General features: G+C 38.5%; 1 protein-coding gene across 1 annotated transcript in view; it reads left to right on the top strand.

Moving 5' to 3' along the window:
* LOC135221022 (serine/threonine-protein kinase PLK4-like) overlaps positions 1-23,504 on the top strand; it is a 121,632-nt gene that overhangs the window by 70,765 nt on the left and 27,363 nt on the right. Inside the window, exons 8-9 of the mRNA XM_064258743.1 lie at positions 2,493-2,635; positions 13,056-13,171. Of these exons, the coding sequence (XP_064114813.1) occupies positions 2,493-2,635; positions 13,056-13,171 (259 nt within the window). The remainder of the gene's footprint in view (positions 1-2,492; positions 2,636-13,055; positions 13,172-23,504) is intronic.

Genomic DNA, 23,504 nt, shown 5'->3' with positions numbered 1-23,504 from the left:
GATAATCAGGCAGTCCCCTGCTATCAGCAGGTGTTCCATTCTCTGCATTTATGGTGCTGAGCTTTGGGTAATGGCACCTCTTTAGGTATGTTATGGCGCCATAACTATATTATGTGCACCTTATGGCGCCGAAACTTGGCCTGTTATGGTGCCCTAAATCGCTGATTTTATGGCGCTAGACAAGCTCCATAAAATTGGATCGCCATTAACCGAGTCCACCGATAACCAGGGACTGTGGATAAAGAAATATTCTTTTCAAAATTTCCTATGTTATCCCTGTACTCAAAACTTGGAAGTAGGTGTAACTTGCAAAAAAGAATGTCTTTAAAAAATGCATAATTTGGAAAAGTCTGGACACCGTAAAACAAAATTTATAGAAAAATAGAAAAATTATGAATTCCTTACCTAAACAACTTAGAAAAATGAAAAAAAAATGAATTCCTTACTTAAACAGTTTGTAGAAAGGAAAAACAAGTTATTTCCTTACCTAAACAATTTATAAAAACAAGCAAGAAAGAGAGAGAGTGTTAGGAGTACACCCTTTCCCACTTATTGTAACAGAAAAAGATTGGGGATGCCAGAGAATTGCCAAAATCTTACCTAATTTACTATGTTTTGCAATGCAAAAAGTTGGAATTATGTACGTATATGGAAAATATGAAAAATTAATGACAAAGTACAGGCATTAGTCCCTTGTTATCAGCAGGGTTCCATTCTCGGTAGGGTGCTAATAAGCAAAAACCGCCATTAACCAAATGGTGCCTCTGTTAGGTATGTCATGGTGCCATAACTATGATTGGCACCGATAACCGAAACTTGGCCCGATAACTGTGGGATTGCCTGTAATGTCTCATTTATGTAAAACTTTACAAAACAAATGACTTTCCAACTTTAACACTACTCTGCTCCAGTTTTCACTTGTCATTTAAGAAAACATCCTTTGGGTTAACCCTTGAAGAGTTTAGTATAACTCATTGATCTAAATTGATAACAACATGAGGACTGAGGGGTCAAAAGTATGAAAACGAGAAAAAACCTGTTGTGAAATTTTCTGTTGCTATATCAAGTATTTATCAATTTGAATACGATATTGAGCAAATCATCACAAAATTTTTAGCTATGAGGTATTTCCCCATCCCTACAGACTACACTACGATATGATGAGTGTTTGGTCTTATGTTTTGTATTGTAAAAGAAATTAAGATAAAGTATTGAAAAATTACTATCAAAATGTGCCAATGGCACTTTTTGATAGTAATTCTTCATGTGAGTGAATCGAAGCATTAGTCACCCCTAAATCTTGATCATACTAATATTGTGACACAGCCCCTGGTTGGCCAGTCTAACTTCAAAAGCTGTCATTGGATAGCTTTTATCATTTTTAACTCTTACTCCAGCATTTTTTTATAACTTTTCATAGAAATCACCACGAACTGTATAGACCAGTCTCTATTTGAAACATTTGAATTACTCTAGATTTTTAAGTTTCAAGGAAAGACTGCATGGCTGAAGAAGTAGGCATTTGAAATTGTCAACATTTTAGAAAGAAACTAAAACAGCTTTAAAAGGATTGAAAAATATTTTTTCTTGAAGCTTTTAAATCTGTAGGGTGATTTTAATCCCAGAAATTATTTTACAGTGCTTAAATGGGATTTATCTGCAAGCAGCACTGCCTCTTTTTTCTTATTTTCTTGTACAACTGGTTATTAAGAATGCACCCATATTAACATGAATGTAAAGATTTTGATAAAAAGTGTATTACATTTTGATAAGACTTCTTTCTTGCATAACACCTTAATACCATAAACAATTTTGTAATTAGAACATTTTTGAGAGAGAAGATAGAGGCAGCAGTAGGTGAATAGGACAGTATTGTAGCTACATGCCTTTACAAGATCAGCAGTCAAACGCATTTACCTTTTTCCATGTTTGTTTCTTTTGCCACAAATTTATTCACCAAAATACATGATGCTTCCTATTCATATAAAAGAATTTAAAGTTTCTTGTTTGTTTATTTATATTATAAGCAGTTGAAGAATTTATAGCAAACAGATTGCAGGCTTTATGTGTCATAACAGAAGGATACTGTTTTCCAACAGTTCTATTTTTATATTGATAATGGACTTGTGGTTACATGTACTTATGCCATAGGTGATACCTGCACCATTTTAGGAAGCCATGGTTATAGTTAAATGTATATAAAAATACTGGTTTTTATGTAAATTCACTGGATCATTGCCAACAGATTGCTATGTAATAAATTAAATGGACTCTGGCAACAAGTAATTCAGTCCATGGCTAACAGGCAAACTGATTTGGTAACTACTGGCATTCCAAAGCTTATCTAATTTTGTCCTCAATGTAAATAGGTTTTGTAACACCTATTGCCAGAAAGTCAGTGTTGTATCTGTACTTCAGAATGTAATTACATAATGGAATTACAAAAAAGTAAATGAGAATTTTCAATACAAATCATTTGTTTTGAATTTCAGATTGTACTCTATCAGCCTGGTAGTGGCTTAGGTTGTCAACCTGGGGATTGTCCACCACCTTTGCCTGAAGAAGGGGCTGACTTTATATTTTCTTATGAAAATTTGCCGCAGAAACATTGGAAAAAATACATATATGCTGCAAGGTATGCTTACTTAAACTACTTTTGTGTTATATGTTAGTGGTAATTAGTTTACACAAGCAGCAATATAAATATAAATTTTTCAAATTACATTCTTTAAGATATTAGGGCATTTTATTGTGGGAAGTTATTGTGCTGCTGACCTGTTTACTTACAAATGCAAGTTATAAGAATGTTAGATATCTAAAACATTTGTGTGAATGCTGTTTGTTTTTGCCAATTTAATTAAACAAATTTTTACAGATTTTTGCCTTTGATACAGAAATATTTATTTTTTTTAATATATTTGTATTAGTAAATTCCAAAGATCTGCAATAATCAGTGGAACTCTGCCAAGATCTATGCAGATTTTATAGTAGGCTGGAGTCTGTCCAGTATCTCTTTCGAGCTAGAGATCTTTCTTGCAGAGCAGCGACTCAAATGTGAGGCTACTTCAGATCTTCGTCAGCCTTGTACAAGATGAGCTATCTGCTATGATTGGTGTCATCGAACAGATTTCTCTCCACTCAGTTTCTGTTCAGTAGATAGTGATCTTGTGGATCTTTCTTAGAACAAAGGAAATTCTTTCTGTTTATACGGTGAAGGGCTACAGGGCTGCCTTATAATTAGTTCTTCATCTGAAAGATGTGGACATCACATCCCCCTGGGAATTCTTTATATGGTTCAAGAGCTTTGAGCAATCTTGTTTACCTAGGGAACTCAAACCTCCTACATGGGACCTTACTCTGGTACTGTATAGTATTGGATCTCCTACCATGCACAAGAAAGGGCCATTAGGAACCATACTTCGGCAGTGCATAATGAAACCATCTCCCACGATGGAATTATCCAAAACACTAGGATTATCAGGAGCGCTCCGGATCAGAGACGTCTCCGACTACTAGGGACCCTCCTCATTCAATGGGAAAAGCCCCCTATAAACACCACCCAAGAAGTGCTTTTCCCCCCCACAAACCTACGAAGAAACATACTGAATTAGGACAATACCAGAACAAGAGACTACATCAACCCAGACATACCTGTTCATACCAGCCTCTCATCAGCCAACGAGAATCTGACCTGCCGTGATGTCACGCAGTGTGCAACAGTCAATGAAAATTTGGCCTGCCATAACGTCACGCAGTCCAGTTCCATCAGTCTGCAAGATTGAGGCAATGAGAGCATCAACTTTAGAAAGTGGCTTGAAGATGTCTTCCAGCCGCCAATAGGAGACAAGCATCATGACCCCGACCAATGAAAATTCAGCTCACGGAACACCCCATGCTGACACCCAACCATAAATAGGGTAGAACCTGAATACATCGTCAGTCTCCTCAAAACTACATCCTTGAGAATATCTAGTCGAAACCAGAAGAAACATCGGCCTTCAAACTATACGTATATTGTTCCACCATTATACTATTAAATTAGAATAGTATTAATCTTCAGATGAAATATGCCAGATTGTACTTACTTTGAAATAATGTTTACAAATCAATCGATCTTGACTTTTCCCTATGCCTTCCATAGGTATGTTATTCGCCAATCAATCTAATGTTGAAAAAACTAATAAGAATAGAAAAGAATTTTTATAAAATCAATGCAGCTGAAGCAGCAACTCCTCCAATAGAGGATGCTTGAAAATCATTTATTTTTCATACAAAACAAAAAAAGAGAGAGTTAATATTATTATATTATTGTGTAATATCATTTAATCTCATTAAACTCAATACAATATTAATCAATACAGTAGTGCCTCAGGTTACAAAATTAATCCGTTCTGAAGCGGCCTTCGCAACCTGATTTTTTTGTATCTAGAACTACGTTTTACATGTAAATTGCCTCATTCGTTCTAAGCCCTACAAGAACACCACAGTAAATTTCATGATAAAGCTAAATTGACCAATAAACAATGAAATACAACAATTTGGACCATTCAATACCTAACCTAACAGTGACTGTACCTGTAAATAAAGTGTACTAGTGTACGGGGTACAAGAAATATTGTACGTATGTAGTAAAATGTGGAACCTTACCTTTCGAGTGAGGTGATGCCTGAAAGTGGTGGCAGAGGAGGAGGACAAATGGCAGAAAACATGAACACTTAACTTTACGAAACACATTAAAAAAATGCCATTAACAAATGGCAGAAAACATTAACACTGTTTGGTTATCTCCATCTTCGTCTCCATAGAAATCATCCTCTTCTTTAGCAACACTCTTGGGACCCATGGCTAATAACGTAAGTAATTAAGTTCGCACACAACACAATAAAGTAACTTACAGTACAATGAAAGCGAAATCACTAACACGAATTTAAGTTAATAAATGAAATCTATGTGAACGAACAAATTCCAGGTGTTTACGATAACGCTGCCGCAACGAAATGGTCAAAGAACGCCTTTACATAGAGGCATGATGGGACAGATGCTGACCAATAGGAGAGCAGGATCTTGTGGCGGTGACTAGCATCAGGAAGCAATGGGAGAGCGGGAGGATGGTGGCGAGTCTACTGAGTTGGCGGCACGCGAGTTTTAAAATTGTTCTCGGCGGCCCGGGCAAATCTCAGACTTTACAGTACATACATCCTTTCGCAACCTGAATTATTTGTACACAGAAGCAAAAAAATCTTCGTCTTTGCCTTCGTAACCTGGATTTTTTGTACGTAGGGACTTTCGTATGTAGGGGTATGACTATTAATATTTGAAAATTAGTAAATAATTTTTGTATCAAAAATGTATTCAGTTATGAAAATTGCATCAAAATACACTTAGTGAATATTTATCGACGGATAAATATGTGCTAGTACCAATTGGTTAGAGAGAGAGAGAGATTTTTCAGTACAGTTACCATCCGAGTTACGACCTAGATCCGTTCCGACCAACAGGTCGTATGTCAGAATGGTCGTTAGTCGAAAATACCAGCCAAAATGGCTGACACGTGGATTATAAGTACTCGGTTAAAGTGGAAGATTATACTGTGCTCGAGGACATATGATATGAATGTGTTGCATTTTTAAGTAACTTTTTCTGTTGAATAATATTATTGTGTATATACAAGCTGTTTATTTATCATTTTTATGCCTTTTAGTTTCACTTTTATAATTTTATCATACTTTTCTGTTGAATAATATTACTGTACATATGTATATACAAGCTGTTTATTTATCATTTTTATGCCTTTTAGTTTCACTTTTATCATTTTATCATAGAGATATTTTTAATATTATACTGTAGGTGCAATGTATTTAGCTTTTTTTTTTCAGTTGCTTAGTTGATATACAGTGGACCCCCCGTATTCGCGTTCTCCAGATTCGCGGACTCACACATTCGCGGATTTCTCTGGGGGACGTTTCCCTGCATTATTCGCGGAAAATTCACGCATTCGCGGTATTTTTCTATGAGAAATATCCACAAATTCCTGGTTTTTTTGATGAATTTCATCATAAAATGCACTTTTTGTGATAAAACTATTAAAAAAACCAAGTATGAAAATTTTTAGTGGGTTTTTTTCAGTTTTAACTAACAAAATAGGCTGTTTTTAGCATTTTCATAGGGGTTCCAAACATTCGCGGGTTCTAACTATTCACGGGGGGGTCTAGTACGCATCCCCCGCGAATACGGGGGGACCACTGTACTACGTACATACATCTTAATATAATATGGTTTTAGAAATAAAATATTACTGCAGTTGAATTTATTATACAAAAATACAAATGAAGATCAAAATATGAAAATAGAAAAGTTACAGTTCAAAAATAGAACATACAGTACTGTAGTACAAAATAGAAAATACATATGCATGTAAAAAAATAAGCAAAACAACACTCAAAATTAATGTTCACTGGTGCTTGGTTCGACGTCATCAACACTTTCTTCATACGCACGGTCGAAAGAAAGATCAGCCGTTAAGTCAGGCGAGGCAGGGGATGGGGAAGGGGTGGTTACTGCGCTGGCCGATGTAGGGGAGGGGGTGGCTTCGATGCTGGATGAGGCGGGCTTTTGTGTTCGTTTGACAAACATGCTAAGTGTCGTTTGGATCTTCTGCTTTTTCTTTTCATCGTAGATTTCTTTGTATGGCCTCATTACTTCCACCGAACAATAGCGTGAATCTCTCTTTGATTGCCTTATGCCCTGGTGCACTCGCGAATTCTTTGCTTATGTACGTGCCTTTCGGCATCTTTTTCCAAAACAAGGCAGTTTCGTCCACATTAAAAATCTGTTCAGGCAAATATCCTTCTTTCACAATTAGTTTATCAAATTCTTCAACGAATGCCTTAGCAGCAGGCGCATCACTGCTAGCAGCCTCGCCTTTCGTCAGAACATGGTGCACTTGGTACCGATCTCGGAATCTCGCAACATCACTTGCACATTTCTTTGTCTATTATCTTCCAGCCACATAAATAACAACTTTCCATGTCTGCTATCGGTCCTTCACGCTGTTTGTTGATAATAGTTGACTTGATTGGGGCTGCTCCTTTCACTGCGTCCTTAATCCTTTCCTTGTCCTTTAGAATGGTGGAGACCGTGGAGTGGGAGAGATGGAGACTTCTGCTTATACAATTAACTTTCATCCCACCTTCATATTTCTTGATTACGTCCATCTTCATCTCCAACGTCAGTGCCTTCCTAGCTTTCTTGGCAGAATTGCATTCTGATGAGTCAGACTTTCTCTTAGGGGCCATGGCAAAGGTGTAATGAAAAAAATGTTCCTGCTACAATGTTACAGTACTGCTACAATGTCTAGACAGTGAGTGAGGTGGTTGGGATGAACTGTCATACTGCGCCGCACGCACTACGCTACTGCGCTGCCAAAGAGTAAACGCCGCCAAATATAAAAAAATAGACCCCTGTCGGACACTGTCGTAAGTACGGGTGGACGTAACTCGCGCAGGTCGTAACTCGGATGGTAACTGTATATCCTTTGATCCACCCTCATCCCTCTCTCCAAGTCTCTGCCCTGGAACTGGCTTGATGCAGGTGAGCGTTGCTACTTACAAAATAAAAATTTGCTTCTCAGTAACTTCTACTCCTCTCTCCAGCAAGGTGAGTGAGGGGTGGTGACAAACCAGTTTCTCGTGGCTAACATGTTAGGTTTGTTGCTCACACAGATATATAGGCAGCCCCCAGTTAACGACAGGGGTTCCGTTCCTGGGGGCCTGACGCTAACCTAAAATCGTTGCTAACTGAAATTCAAAAGTTTACGGGGACCACAATCCACCTTACTTGTTAACAATGCCTTAGACATGGTCACGGCCAGATATTTTGCTGTAATAACTCTCTAATGAGAATGTGGAATTTCATTTGCGTAATCATTTACTATAGTCTGCATGGTAGTTCTACAAATTTTCAATGTCAGATTTGATGAACTTTCTGGTAAATCTTCGCCTAGTATGAGAGAGAGAGAGAGTGATTGATTGGTTTGTTAGTTCTTACTGGCGTCACAACGGCGAGGTTATTGACGCCGGAGGGAGAGAGAGAGAGAGAGAGAGAGAGAGAGAGAGAGAGAGAGAGAGAGAGAGAGAGAGAGAGAGAGAGAGAGAGTCTCCCTTTTCAGACTGCTCAAGTTTCCTTCATCTCCTTATTTATCATATTTTCCAGTTAAATAAGGTTAAAAAGCAAAAGCGAATGATAAAAGTATCGTTAGTAATATTATAATCATTGCTTAAATGCTACACCCATAAACAACTGAACGATAAGAGTTGTTTTTCTACAACCACCAAACTGAATTTGATAATAACAATGTTTTGCTTGCATTTCAGCCATCATACAATAGTAAAAGATTACCGTAGTTGTGTTACAAATGACATTTAAGTAGAACAGGACTTGAATAGTTTTGCATTAGTATAACCTTTATTTGCTATGGAGAAAATATTGGCAAGGAAAGATAGTACTGCTAAATTTAAGCTGCTGTTGTAGCCGAACCTGAGAAAAAAAGATGTTCTCACTGCTAATGACTATAAATTATCATGCATCAGCAACATGGATGAAAATTGACCGCAAATTGTGGAGAAAAAGTATAATAATAAAAAATACTGGCCATGAAAGAACAGATTTACTATTATTTTCACGCCGTTAAAAGATAAATACGTAAATCTTGTACTATCATGAAATAGGATGGAAAGAGCAAATGGAATCTGTTAATTTTTTTGAACAAAAAAAACATGCTCCCGACACCATCTATTAACAAAAAATATAACTTCGCAACAAGATGTATTGAAGTCATATTTCAACTTAAAACAATTCATATAATGAAAAATAACCTTGTCCCACGTAAATAGAGTTTCTAGAAATTAATTTATGCTAAATAGAAGCAAGAAAATTGCTTTTAATTGAGTTAAATACAGCAAAATAATCTTACCTCTACTCTCAGCTGATTTTTCCAAACCAAAACATTGATCGCTTTTTTTCTTTTGTATTTTATAATACTATAGTAATATGAGACTACAAACAGTATTGTTGCATACTTTAAAAGAGCCAAGAAAAAGATGCAAATTCGTTATGTTTGTATTTCACGAGGGTCTCTCAGTGCTTAGGCCTAGCCACCGATAACCAAACAATGGCACCATCTATTAATGAAAAAAATAACTAAATGTAGTTTACAACAAGACGTATTCAAGTCATAATTCAACTTACAACGCTTCATACAATGAAAAATAACCTTGTCTCATATAGAGTTTCTAGAGATTAATTTACAATAAATAGAAGCAAGAAAATGGTTCTGAATTGAGTTAAATACAGCAAAATAATCTTACTTCCACTCTCAGCAGATTTTTCCAAACCAAAACATGATCGGTTGGTTTGTATTTTATAATACAATAGTAATATAAGACTACATACAGGTAGTCCCCGGGTTACGACGGGTTCGGCTTACGACGTTCGGAGGTTAAGGTGCTTTTCAATTATATTCATTAGAAATTATTTCCATGGTTACGATGCCTACAACGCTCATCTGGAAGAAGAAACATAACACCAAAAATGCAAAATAATCAATATTTGAAGGGTTTTTTGATGAAAAATGCAATAAGAATGCTGTTTACATAGTTTTCAATGCACCCAAAGCATTAAAAGTAAGGTTTTCTTAGTATTTTTTATGATGTTCCGGCTTATGACGATTTTTGGGTTACAACGTGTCTCAAGAACGGAACCCCTGTCGTAACCCGGGGACTGCCTGTACATTACTTTTGAATACAGCAAAGTAAAGGATAACTATAAAAGAGCCAAAGAAAAGATGCATGTTCGTTATCTTTGTATTTAATGAGGCGGTCTCGCACTTAGCCTAAGCCACCAATAACTGGACAACAGTGCTAAAAACCCTACAGAGGGTTTATAGTACAGTTATGAATGCTATGTATATTGAACAAGTCTCATAAAAGCGAAATGCCGGTAACTGATACCAGCGGTTACCCGGGCCTGCCTTTCTTTTTTACTTTTGTATATGCAATGAATCTGGACATGTTTCATTGTATATAAACCCAGTGGACTGAGTGTTAGATATCACATACCTTAACATCTCAAAGGCTTAGGTTCTCCTCTTTAGAATTCTCATCACCAAAAAGAATGATCAGGTGTGCCAAACCTCCAGCCAGTTCAGGATTTTCATACTTCCCTCCAAGTGTGAGTATATCCTATTATTAAGACCAAAGGTTTGTACGGCATACGAACAAAGGACAAATATTGAATTAATTTGTATTTTTCATAGCTAACAAACCTGAGGTCTTAACATTGACTGCCCACCTCTAGCCACCCCTCTTATGTTTCATCCTTGGTTGGAAGATAGACTCGCTTCCTCCTCAACTATGTATCAAATACCAGATGCTACAGATTTGTTACATTTACAATCTTTGGTTGTTTTTAACCGGTCTCCAACTGGCACCAGATCATTTATTCTATTGTTAAGACCTCAGGTTTATTAGCTATGAAAATTACAAATTAATTGAAATTTGTCATTTTTTGCTTAGTTATATCCAGATGAAGTCATTGGTGATGACAAAAATACCCAAAGTAATACATTAGATTTTCATTGAAAATTACTTATTGTTTGTTGAGAGAGAGAGAGAGTAAGTAAAGTCTCCCCTCCTGGCTTCTCTCTTGAAAGCTGCATCTTTGTAACTCTGTTCTGATATGCTCATTTCGCTCTCCTAGTACGTATGTACCCTCTGACTGACTGACATGTCTGTCATTGTTTTTGATAGCTAAAATTCATGTTTATCTTCTGATCTACATATTTGTGGTTGGTATACATTTTATTGAGAATGCAGCATTGCCTTCTTTTCATTGTCCTTTCAGTTAGTCATCTTACTCTTATCACATCTGTCACATCATCTTTAATGGGTATGCACATAATTATTTTGTATTGTCTCTGCTATCTTATTGGGGATTTATGTTTTTGAGGGGAATCTTACCCTTCATCATTATCTTTATCTGCGACTAATTGGCATGGGTTCAGCAAGTGTTATCATTGAAACTATCATTAACGATTGTTCTCGATAGTTACCCCCACTCTTTTCAAGGGTGGGATTAAGACAGCAACTGCTTTGGTTGCCCTTTTGTCGATGACACCGGCCAGCTGTGTAGACATATGCTTTGAAATTTGGGTTTGCTTTTCGCGGGTAACGAATTGGATTGTTTGAATTGTGGTTTTTATTTGGTAATATGGGTTCTTCCTCTCTGTCTTCTTTATCAAAATCTGTTAGATTTTGAGATAATTGATTGTAAGACCAGATTGGGTTAATTGAAGTACCAATACTCTCGAAATATAAATCAGTCATCTAAGGGTGAATTTGCATCCACATGAGGCATCAGTGAGTCCACACAGTGAGAGATCACTCAACTTTTCAAGTTCCTACTAGATGGATTATGAGAACTTTCATGACTAGTCTTGTGAGACCATCTAGTTCTGGTGCTAATTTTTCCTTGACAGTATTCTCCTTTACCTCTTTTACAAGAGGAGGAGGGTTTGGATCTGTCCCTCAGTTTTAAGGAATTGGCTCAGTTTTGCTTAGACAGATATCTGCAGTTCTTATTTTAAGCTGTCAGATTCTGTACTCGTGAGACTTGACTCAGTGTTTTCCCAAAGGGAATCTCCTTTTTAAAAGTCCTCTCCTTTCTTGCCAAATCTGTCAACTAGGAAGACTATGGTGTATCGAGCAGGGGATTTTCCCCCCTTTTCTCCTGATCCAGCTGTTTTTGTCCATGTTTTTCCGGCCAAGAGAGGCACAATTGTGTCTGTTAAGGGGCAGTGGCATTTCTTGATTCAAGAGGTCAAGATATATATAAGAGCTTGACTAATACCACTGTAGCTGTGTCCTTTAGTGAATCATGCTGAACACTGTTGAACAGTGAAGGAGTTTGGTGGATTTCTTCTTCCTTGGGCCAGTGATCGTGTAATAAGCCCTAAGGGTTTTTGTGTGTCATGTCACTAGCAACTGCAAAATTCACAAGCATATATATTAAATTTCTAGGACGTAGTGCGTATTATCATATCCTTTCATTTGAAATGCATATTGTTCATACACGGAACAAACCTTCCGTCTTAACAATAGGATAATCTTCTTGTGCCAGCTGGAAACCAGTTAAAAACCGTTAAAGATTGTAAAGCAGGGAATCTGTGGCATCTGGCAACTCATACGTATATGAGGTGAAAGCTGGTCACCGACCAGGCATAGAACCTTGTGACGCATCAGTCTTTCTTTGACTATCTTTGAGAGTAGTCCCTTGCGCTCTCCTTCCCAAGCTGGTTGCTTTGTTTGCCCGTGATTTCAGGGATTTCCATGCTCCAGGTTTTTGGATGCTACCATTACAGATCCCCATACTACGTGCAGTAGGTGCCAATCTAATTTTTGTACCATTAATAACCCTTGCCTGGAATGTCGTTCCTGGACTGTGTTGCAGTGGAAGGCGTTCTACAAGAAGAGGGAGCATCATAGAGTATCTATTTGTCCTTCTTAGAAGGGTTTTTCACCTCCTCATTTGGACAGTCCGGAAGTTTTCCCTCTGCATCGGTTGTACCGCTGTCTCCTTCCTTTTCCTCCATCGATTTGTTGCTAGGAGTATCAGGAGTTGCTACATGATGAGGTTGTGTTTATTGTAGCCCCTCTCCCACTGAGTTATAATGTTCTTCCCGAGAGAGAGGAGGCTACACATTCTGCTTCCTTTATTTCAGATTCCGCATCAAACTGATGGCGGCTGTTTGGGCTTCTCTAGGCCTACAGGTGCCCCCTCATTGGCTGGCCTACTCTTGCATTTCTTGGCTGGTTGTTAATACCCACCTACAAATGTTAACTTTAACTCCAATATATGAAGCTTTTCAATCGTTAGGATAATGAATGTGGCTTTATAAGAATGGCATTAAAGCCAACTTCCTGAATATCACATTACAAGTCTATGCCACAGAAATGAGTAGTAATTCCTACAGATTGAAATATGTTTTTTTTATATTGTAGGTTTGTTAAGGTTGTAAGATCCAAGACACCAAAGATTACGTACTATAGTGATCAAGCAAAGGGCATGTTGATGGAGAATTCTCCAGATCCGAATTTTGAAGCTCTATTTTACAGTGGTGAGATGTGTTTTTGTTTTTGTTTTTTTACATTTATATTATTAGTTGTATAATAGTATCACACTTGTTGACTTGAAAGATTCAGAATTGCATGTAAACATTTGGTGTAGACAGTGAAATGGTCAATTTTGCTTTACTAGATTATTTGGTTCTTTTCATTGTTACTAAAGTTACATTGAATGCTGTTAGTTAATACGTTAGGTAAATTTATTGTTACTGATTTGCCTCTCTTCAAAGTACTAGTTTAATCATCTTAACCCTTAAACGCCGACTGGACATACTGTAAGTTGACTAAAATTATCTGTCAGGTGCTTACGCCGGAGCGGTAAATGAAAAATTGTCTCCCGTGTGCCGGAGGGGTTTCGGAGTAAGCGCGGAAGCGGAAAAAATATTTTTTTCAAAAAATCACAGCGCGCTTAGTTTTCAAGATTAAGAGTTCATTTTTGGCTCCTTTTTTTGTCATTGCCTGAAGTTTAGTATGCAACCATCAGAAAGGAAAAAAATTATCATTATCATATATAAATAATGCGATATATGATAGCGCAAAAACGAAATTTCATATATAATTGTATTCAAATCGCGCTGTGCGCAAAACGGTTAAAGGTAACAAGTTACTTTTTTTTTCGTTGTAATGTACAGTAAATTGCGATCATTTTGGTATATAACACATTGTAAAACAATAAAAGCAACACAGAGAAAATATTATCACAAAATAATGCATGAAATCGTAATGCGCGAACGTAAACAAATATTTTTTTCAAAAATTCACCATAAATCTAAATATTGTCCTAGAGACTTCCAATTTCTTTCAATACTGTAAGAGTATTAGCTTACAATTGCAGTTTTCGACCATATCTGACGAGTTAAAGTTGACCGAATGTCGAATTTTTTATATATATATTTTTTATATGCAATTATTTTGGAAATGATTGAATATTACTATACTGTAAGAGTATTAGCTTACAATTGCAGTTTTCGACCATATCTGACGAGTTAAAGTTGACCGAATATCGAATTTTTTATATATATATATTTATATGCAATTATTTTGGAAATGAGAAAAGCTACAACCTTCAAATATTTTTTGTTTTATTCTACATGAAATTGCGCACATTTTCATATATAAAACTATGAAATGCCGAATATGAAACGGAGCAAATATTCCGAGAATGGGACGTACGTATTTCGGAGATTTGTGGCGGAGAATCCGCGCGCGGAGGGAAGGAAAGATTTTTTTTTTAATTCACCATAAATCTAAATATTTTGCTAGAGACTTTGAATTTGTTTCAAGATGAAGATAAATGACTGAATATTACTAGACTGTAAAGGAGTTTTAGCTTACAATTGCGTTTTTTTTTTTCGACCATTTCGGTAGAGTCAAAGTTGACCGAACGTGGTTTTTTTTCTATTTTATCGTGATTTATATGCAAATATTTCAAAAATGAGAAAAGCTACAACCTTCAATTATTTTTAGTTGTATTCTACATAAAATTGCGCACATTTTCATATATAAAACTTTATGTAACGGCTAATTTAAAATGGTGCAAACATTACCACAATCGCTCGTATGATTTTTTCGGAAGAGTTACTGCGCGGACGTAAAGAAAATGTTATTTTTTTCATAAATTCACCATAAATCGAAATATTGTGCTAGAGACTTCCAATTTGTTGCAAAATGAAGGTAAATGCTTGAATATTACTAGAATATAAGCGTTTTAGCTTACAATTGCGTTTTTTGACCATTTCGGTAGAGTCAAAGTTGACCGAAGGTTGAAATTTTGGCAATTATCGTTATTTATATGAAAATATCTCAAAACTGATAAAAGCTACAACCATGGTTGTTTTTAGTTGTATTGTGCATGAAATTGCGCACATTTCCATATAAAACTTTATATAACAGCTAATTTTAAAATGGTGCAAACATTACCACAATCGCATGTATGATTTTTTCAGAAGAGTTACCAACGCCGTGGACATAAGGAAAAAGTTTTTTCATAAATTCACCATAAATCGAAATATTGTGCTAGAGACTTCCAATTAGTTTCAAAATTAAGGTAAATGATTGAATATTACTAAAGTTTAAGCGTTTTAGCTTACAATTGCATTTTTCGACCATTTCAGTAGAGTCGAAGTTGACCGAAGGTTGAAATTTTGGCAATTATCGTTATTTATATGAAAATATCTCAAAACTGATAAAAGCTACAATCATGAGTATTTTATTGTTGTATTCTACATAAAAATATACACATTTTCATATATAATACTTCATGTAACGGCTAATTTACAATGGTACAAAAATTATGTCAAAGTGACGAAATAATTTTTGAGATGTGTCACAGATACTTTTTAGTGCGGCAAGAAAGAAATTCACGCTTGCGCGCCTGCGTAACGATTGTAAACAAAACAACACCTTGATCCGTGAACTCCCAGCATCCCCCAAGGCGCGTGATTCAAAAGTTTTAGGCTGGTAGGCCTATAAGTATTTTTCCGCGAATTTAAAAAAAAACTTGTAAGTCGACGTAAAATACGTCCAGTCGGCACACGGGAGACAAAAAATGTCGACGTAAAATACGTCCAGTCGGCGTAAGAGGGTTAATTGAGTTCGCGAAAAAATTTTAAATCACGCACCGTGAGGGGTGCTGGGACTTCACGGATCTAGCTGTTGTTTTGTTTACAAGCGTTACCCAGGCGCACGTGCGTGAATTTCTCTCTTCTCGCACTAAAAAGTATCAGTAACACATCTCAGAAATTCTTTTGTCACTTTGTCGTAATTTTTGCACTGTTTTATATGAGCCGTTACATAAAGTTTTATATATGAAAATGTGTGAAATTTCATGTAGAATACAACAAAAACAACGCAAGGTTGTAGCTTTTATCAATTTTGAAATATTTTCATATAAATCACGATAAGTGCCAAAATTTCAACCTTCGATCAACTTTGACTCAACTGAAATGGTCGAAAAACGCAATTGTAAGCTAAAACTCTTATATTCTAGTAATATTCAATCATTTACCGTCATTTTGCAACAAATTGGAAGTCTCTAGCACAATATTTCTATTTATGGTGAATTTTTGAAAAAACTTTTTCCTTACGTCCGTGTGGTAACTGTCGAAAATCTCAGAAATTCTTTTGTCAGTGTCATAATGTTTGCACCGTTTTATATTAGCTGTTACATAAAGTTTTGTATGTGAAAATGTGCACAATTTCATGTAGAATACAACAACAAACAATGTATGGTTGTAGCTTTTATCAGTTGAAATATTTTCATATAAATCACGATAAGTGCCAAAATTTTACCTTCGGTCAACTTTAACTCGACCGAAATGGTCGAAAAACGCAATTGTAAGCTAAACCTCTTACATTCTAGTAATATTCAATCATTTACCTTCATTTTGCAACAAATTGGAAAACTCTAGCACAATATTTCGATTTATGGTGAATTTTTGAAAAACACTTTTTCCCTATGTCCGCATGTGGTAACTCTGCTGATAATCTCAGAAATTCTTTTGTCAGTTTGTCGTAATTAGAAAAACAACCCATGGTTGTAGCTTTTATCAGTTTTGAAATATTTTCATATACTAAATCACGATAAGTGCCAAAATTTCAACCTTCGGTCAACTTTGACTCGACCAAAATGGTAGAAAAACGCAATTATAAGCTAAAACTCTTAGATTCTAGTAATATTCAATCATTTACCTTCATTTTGCAATAAATTGGAAAACTCTAGCACAATATTTCAATTTATGATGAATTTTTTAACAAACTTTTTCCTTCCGTCTGAGCACGGTAACTGCCGAAAATCTCAGAAATTCTTTCATTAGTTTGTCGTAATGTTTGCACTGTTTTATGTTAGCCATTACATAAAGTTTTTAAATATGTAACTGACCTGGCAGTTATATACATAGCTATATTCTCTGACGTCATGACGTCAGAGAATATAGCTATGTAGTATATAACTGCCAGGTAAGTATATTTAAAACTTTATCTTAAAATAAAAATATCATTTTATATATGAAATTGTGCACAATTTCACGTAGAATACAACAAAAAATAACTCATGGTTGTAGCTTTTATCAGTTTTGAAATATTTTCATATAAATCACGATAAATAGAAAAAATTTGACCTTCGGTCAACTTTAACTCAACCGAAATGGTGGAAAACTGCAATTGTAAGCTAAAACACTTACAGTCTAGTAGTATTAAATCAATTACCTTTATTTTGCAACAAACGGGAAGTCTCTAGCACAATATTTCGATTTATGGTGAATTTTTTAAAACAATTTTTTTTTTTTTTTTTTTTGTTTTTTTTTTTTACATCCGCGCGTTATGAATCATGAATCATTTTGTGATAATATTTTCTCTGTGTTTCTTTGATCGTTTTACAATTTGTTATATACCAAAATCATCGTAATGTAGTGTACAATACAAAAAAAAAATTTTACTCATTAGCTTTAACCGTTTTGCTCACGCGCGATTTGTATACAATTATATATGAAATTTTTTTTCACGCTGTCATATATTCCAATATTTATATATGATAATGATATTTTTTTCATTTCTGATGGTTGCATTCTAAACTTCAGGCAGTGACAAAAAAAAAGGAGCCAAAACTGAACTCTTAATCTTAAAAACTAAGCGTGCTGTGATTTAAAAAAAAAAACTTTTTCTCCACTTCACCGCTAACTCCTGAACGCCGCTGGCATACGAGAGACACTTTGGTAAAAAGCAGCTCGGTGTTTAAGAGTTAATAATGTACGATTGTTGATGAGCTGCTAAGTCATCATACTCAAGCTTTAAAAATTCTGTATAATTAATTTATTTAACCCTCTTACGCCGGAGCGGTAAATAAAAAATTGTCTCCCGTATGCCGAAGGGGTTTCGGAGTGAGCGCGGAAGTCGAAAAAATATTTTTTCACACATTCAACTTACCTGTCAGATATATACATAGCTATCGACTCCGTCGTCCCCGACAGAAATTCAAATTTCGCGGCACTCGCTACAGGTAGGTCAGGTGATCTACCGCCCTGCTCTGGGTGGGAGGGCTAGGAACCATTCCCGTTTTCTAATCAGATTCTCTCTGTCGCCGGTGGTATCAACATTGTTGTTACTACCTCCTGACTGGAATTCTTTTTTCACAACGCTTTTGATCATCTTTCGACTGATATTTGGTGACGTACTTGGATCGTTGTTTGGCATTCGCTATCGTGGACTGTTTTTTGGACTTGGTTTTGGAATTCGTGGATATGTCTGACTCTAGTGTTAGTTTCAGAGTGTGTGTGAATGAGGGCTGTAAGGTGAGGATTCCGAAAGCTTCGGTAGATCCTCACACTACATGCAGTGGTTGTAGAATGGTTGAATGCTCGATTGAGAATACGTGTAACGAGTGTGAGAAACTGAGTGTGCAAGAATGGAAGAATCTAACTTCTTACTTGAAGAAATTAGAGAAAAATAGAGAGAGGAAAGCGGCTTACAAAACCCGCAAGCTGTCTAGTTCTGTAGCTTCTTCCTCTGATAATTATGCCCATTCTGTTTCAGCCCGTTCACAAATTGCTAATCCCTCTGGTTCTGCTTCGGAAATAGCGGAACTCAGAGCTTCCCTTCAGAAAATGCAGAAAAAAATGGCAGCATTGGAAGGTAAGGAAAGTGAATGTGGTTTCGCTAGTGATTTTAGTGTCCCCAGTGTAGTGGAGGGGGCGTCTGGTCGTCTCTGCGACACTCCCAGGCCTAGACCTCTTCCAAGCTCCCTGGCCCGGAGGAGAAGGAAAGTCGAAAGCCGTACGGGGGTTGTGGAGAATCCCCAACGATCAGGTCGTCCCTTCGGCAGAATCTATTACATCACAAACTGCCAAGGACCGCTATAGGAAAAGCGGCCTTCGAGAGTGCTTTTCGTCATCTAGTTCGCCCTCTCCGAGAAGAGGATGGAAGGAGTCGAAACTTTCCCGTCCGCTGAAGAGGAGTATGAAAGAACATGAGCTCAATTCTAGCCCCGAGCGCTTTTCTGAGGAAGATGCGCCTTCGGTAATAAAAAAGGCTAGAAAACAGTCAGACTCTGGGTCTGGAGGAGATCCTAGAGCGCCTTCCAGATCTCCCTCTCCTGATTCGAAAGATTCCTCAACCAGGAAAATTTTAATGAATATGCAGGAGCAATTAGCGTCTTTGGTAGGAGTTTTTTCTAAGGAGCCTACTCGTAAGAAGGATGATAGGCTTCCTAGTAAAAGATCTAAATACCGATCTCCTGTCACGCGCAATGAGCCTTCCGGAGGAGGTGTCGCACAGGCGACCATCTCTGGCGGGAACGGAGCGTTAGACAGGAGAGAAGTAAGAAAGGAAGTTACTCCTGCCAAGCGTTTGGCGCCAGCCAGGAGTCAGGCGCCGAGTAGGCGCAAAGAGCCAGAGTATTTGGTACAATGTTCAAGATCTTCAACCAAGCGCCAAGATTTAACTGAAGAAGAAGAAGCTCCTGTTAGGAGTAGAGCGCCTGCTAAGCGCAATGTACTTGTTAAACGAAAGGCGCCTACCATGATCAATACTCCTACTAAACACCAGGAGTATTCAGAGCTAGTTACGCCTTCCAAAGATCAGGAGTATTTGGAGCGACATACTCCTGCCAGGCGCCGAGAGTCTTCTGACCTCGATACTCCTCCCAGGCGCCAGGAGTATTCTGAACTTAATACTCCTCCCAGGCGCCAGGAGTATTCTGAACTTAATACTCCTCCCAGGCGCCAGGAGTATTCTGAACTTAATACTCCTCCCAGGCACCGGGAGTATTTGGAACAAGATGCGCCTACCAGACGCCAGGAGTATTCGAAGCGCGTTGCGCCTGCCAAGCACCAGGAGTATTCCAAACATGTTACTCCTTCCAGGCGCCAGGAGTATTCTGAGCGAGATACTCCTGCCGTGCGCCAGGCGCATTCCCTGCCTGAAGAGCCTGACATCCGACAGGAGTCATCCAAGCGTCAATCTTTTAGCAAAGAGAGAGTAACTCTTAGTCCCTCTCCAATTAGAAGTGCTTCTTCGGAAAGGAAGAGATCGAGGGAAGAAACAGAGGAAAGAAGGGAGCCTTCTCCTTCCGAGCCTATGAACCCAGAAGATGCCTCGGAGGATGAAATGATTATTAAGGAAGGATTTTCTAATTACAAAGTTCTTTCGTCCCTTCTTTTGGAAGAATATGGAGATTCTTTAACGCCAGCCGCTCCTCCTCCTCCACGCTCTCTGTTTTCGAGCACGAAAACGCACAAGTCTTCCTCTTTCCTGAAAATGAAGCCTGCTATATCTATGAGGAGGGCACTACAATCTCTTGACTCCTGGTTCAAGAAAAAGAAGGAGTTAGGAAGGACAGTCTTTTGTATGCCTCCTGCTAAACTTACGGGGAGAAGAGGCATATGGTACGAAACGGGAGAGAATATGGGATTGTCTCTGTCCGTTTCGGCTGAGTCAGACTTCTCGAGTTTAGTAGACTCATCGAGAAGACACGCTTTAAATTCAGCAAAAGTAACATGGGGTCTTTCGGAAACGGACCACCTCCTCAAGGGACTTTTTCACACTTTAGAAGTTTTTAACTTCCTGGATTGGTCCCTTGGGGTTCTTGCCAAGAAGTCTCATGAAAAGGAACAACTGAACCCAGAAACCTTAAATAGCATCCTCACATGCATTGATAAGGCTGTTCAGGATGGATCGGCTGAAGTATGCTCCCTCTTTGGTGCGGGAATTTTAAAGAAGAGGGCGGTTCACAGTGCTTTCCTCACGAAGGCCGTCTCTCCTTCGCAGAGGTCCGCCTTATTGTTTGCGCCTCTCTCAGAACATCTTTTTCCCTCGCAGTTGGTGAAGGACATTGCCCATTCACTGACTGAAAAGGCCACTCAGGATCTCCTTAGACAATCCTCAAGGAAAAATAGGCCTGTGGCCAGTGAGGAAAAGAAAGCGGCTCGTCCAGCTCAGCAGCAGCCCTTTCGAGGAGGCCTTCCAGCTAGATCTATCCCCAGAAGGAAGTCAAGTGAGAAAAGGGGGAGGTCTTCCTTCCGTCCCTTTAAGAAGGGAAAGTGAGAAATCTATCCTCCAAACACCTGTAGGAGCCAGGTTAAATTTCTTTGCGAAAGCCTGGGAAGACATAGGATCGGATCCTTGGACGATGTCAATCATCAAGAAGGGTTATTACATCCCATTAAAGGACAGTCCTCCCTTGACAACATCACCGAGGGAACTGTCCGCCAGATACAAGGACCCTGTTCTGATGGATACTCTTCGTCAAATGGTGGAACAGATGTGGGACAAAAGAGCAATAGAGCTGGTGCTGGATTGCAGCTCCCCGGGGTTTTTCAATCGCTTGTTTCTTGTAGCAAAGGCCTCCGGGGGATGGAGACCAGTACTGGATGTAAGTGCGCTGAACAAATTTGTAAAACAACAGAAGTTCAGCATGGAAACGTCTGCTTCAGTCCTTGCAGCACTGCGTCAAGGAGATTGAATGGCGTCCCTAGACCTTCAGGACGCATATTTCCACATCCCGATTCACCATTCGTCGAGGAAGTACCTTCGATTTATGTTCGAGGGAAGGATCTATCAGTTCAGGGCCCTGTGTTTCGGCCTTTCCACGGCTCCCCAAGTCTTTACGGACGTGATGAAAAATGTATCAAGACACTTACATTTGAAAGGGATAAACGTCTCCCTGTACCAGGTCTCAAAAGCAGTGTTTGGAGGATCTGTCAACAACACTGGAATTGACAAAATCATTGGGATTGATCGTGAACCTCGAGAAGTCTCAGATGATCCCCAGCTAGAATGTGGTTTATCTGGGGATTCAGATGGATTCTCGGGGTTTTCGAGTTTTTCCCTCTCAAGAGAGAATAAGGAAAGGCTGTGCCACAGTATCGAGCTTCTTAGGGAAAGAGCGCACTTCAGCGAGGGAATGGTTGAGCCTTCTGGGGACCCTTTCCTCGCTCGAACAGTTCTTTCCCCTAGGAAGACTACATCTTCGTCCACTTCAGTTCTTCCTGAGAAGGAGTTGGAGTTGGAAGACAGGACAGCTCTCGGACACGTTTCCAATCTCGGAGGAAGTAAAAAATCATTTAAGGTGGTGGTTGATTCCCTTAAAAGAAAACAAAGGAGTATCCCTGGAAGTACGGAACCCAAGCCTGACATTGTTCTTAGACGCGTCGGAGTCGGGCTGGGGTGCAACATTGGGATCCAAAGAAGTGTCAGGCACCTGGTCGGCAGAACAGGTGTCATGGCACATAAATTGCAAAGAGCTTTTAGCAATTCACCTTGCGCTAAAGAGCTTCGAACACATGGTCAGAGGCAAGGTCGTACAGATAAACTCAGACAATACTACCGCTCTGGCTTATGTCAAGAAACAAGGAGGGACTCACTCTTTCGCTCTATACGAGCTGGCAAGAGACCTGTTGATTTGGGCGAACCAAAGGAAGGTAGTTCTTCTAACGAGGTTTGTCCAAGGGGAGAGGAATGTGAGAGCGGACAGACTGAGCAGGAGGTTCCAGGTCCTTCCCACAGAATGGACACTCCACTCAGAAGTCTGTCAGAGCCTTTGGTATCTTTGGGGGAAGCCTCAAATAGATCTGTTCGCCACATTCCTCTCCAAAAGGATAGACACATTTTGTGCCCTAGTAGAAGATCCCAGGGCTTATGCAACAGACGCCTTTCTCCTGGACTGGTCAGGGCTAGATGATTATGCTTTTCCCCCGTTCAAGATACTGGGGGAAGTAGTCAGAAAATTCGTGGCATCCGAAGGAACCAAAATGACTCTGATTGCTCCGTATTGGCCATCTCAGATTTGGTTCACAGAGGTAATGGAGTGGACAGTGGACTTCCCCAGATCTCTTCCAAACAGGATAGATCTGCTCAAATAACCCCACTTCGAGAGGTACCATCAAAACCTACCTGCTCTTGCTCTGACTGCCTTTCGACTATCGAAAGACTTGTCAGAGCGAGAGGGTTTTCTCGCAAGGCGGCAAGCGCAATTGCTAGAGCCCGCAGATCATCTACTAGGCGAGTGTACCAATCGAAGTGGGAGGTTTTCAGAAGTTGGTGCAGGTCGAAGAAGCTGTCCTCTTCCAGTACCTCTGTGACCGAAATTGCGGATTTCCTTCTGTTTCTTAGAGAAAAGTCGCATCTCTCTGTACCGACTATTAAGGGGTACAGGAGTATGCTTTCAGCAGTCTTTAGAAACAAGGGATTAGATTTAACGAATGATAAAGATTTGCACGACCTCATTCGTTCCTTCGAAACATCAAAGTCAATGGAACCTAGGGTTCCAAGCTGGAACTTAGATGTGGTTCTTAAATTTCTATCCTCCAAAGAATTCGAACCACCACACACTGC

Source organism: Macrobrachium nipponense, chromosome 2, assembly GCF_015104395.2.
Source record: "Macrobrachium nipponense isolate FS-2020 chromosome 2, ASM1510439v2, whole genome shotgun sequence".
NCBI classification, from domain to species: Eukaryota; Metazoa; Arthropoda; class Malacostraca; order Decapoda; family Palaemonidae; genus Macrobrachium; species Macrobrachium nipponense.
Note: the sequence above shows the minus strand (reverse complement) of the source record. Positions and strands in the feature narration are given on the sequence as shown.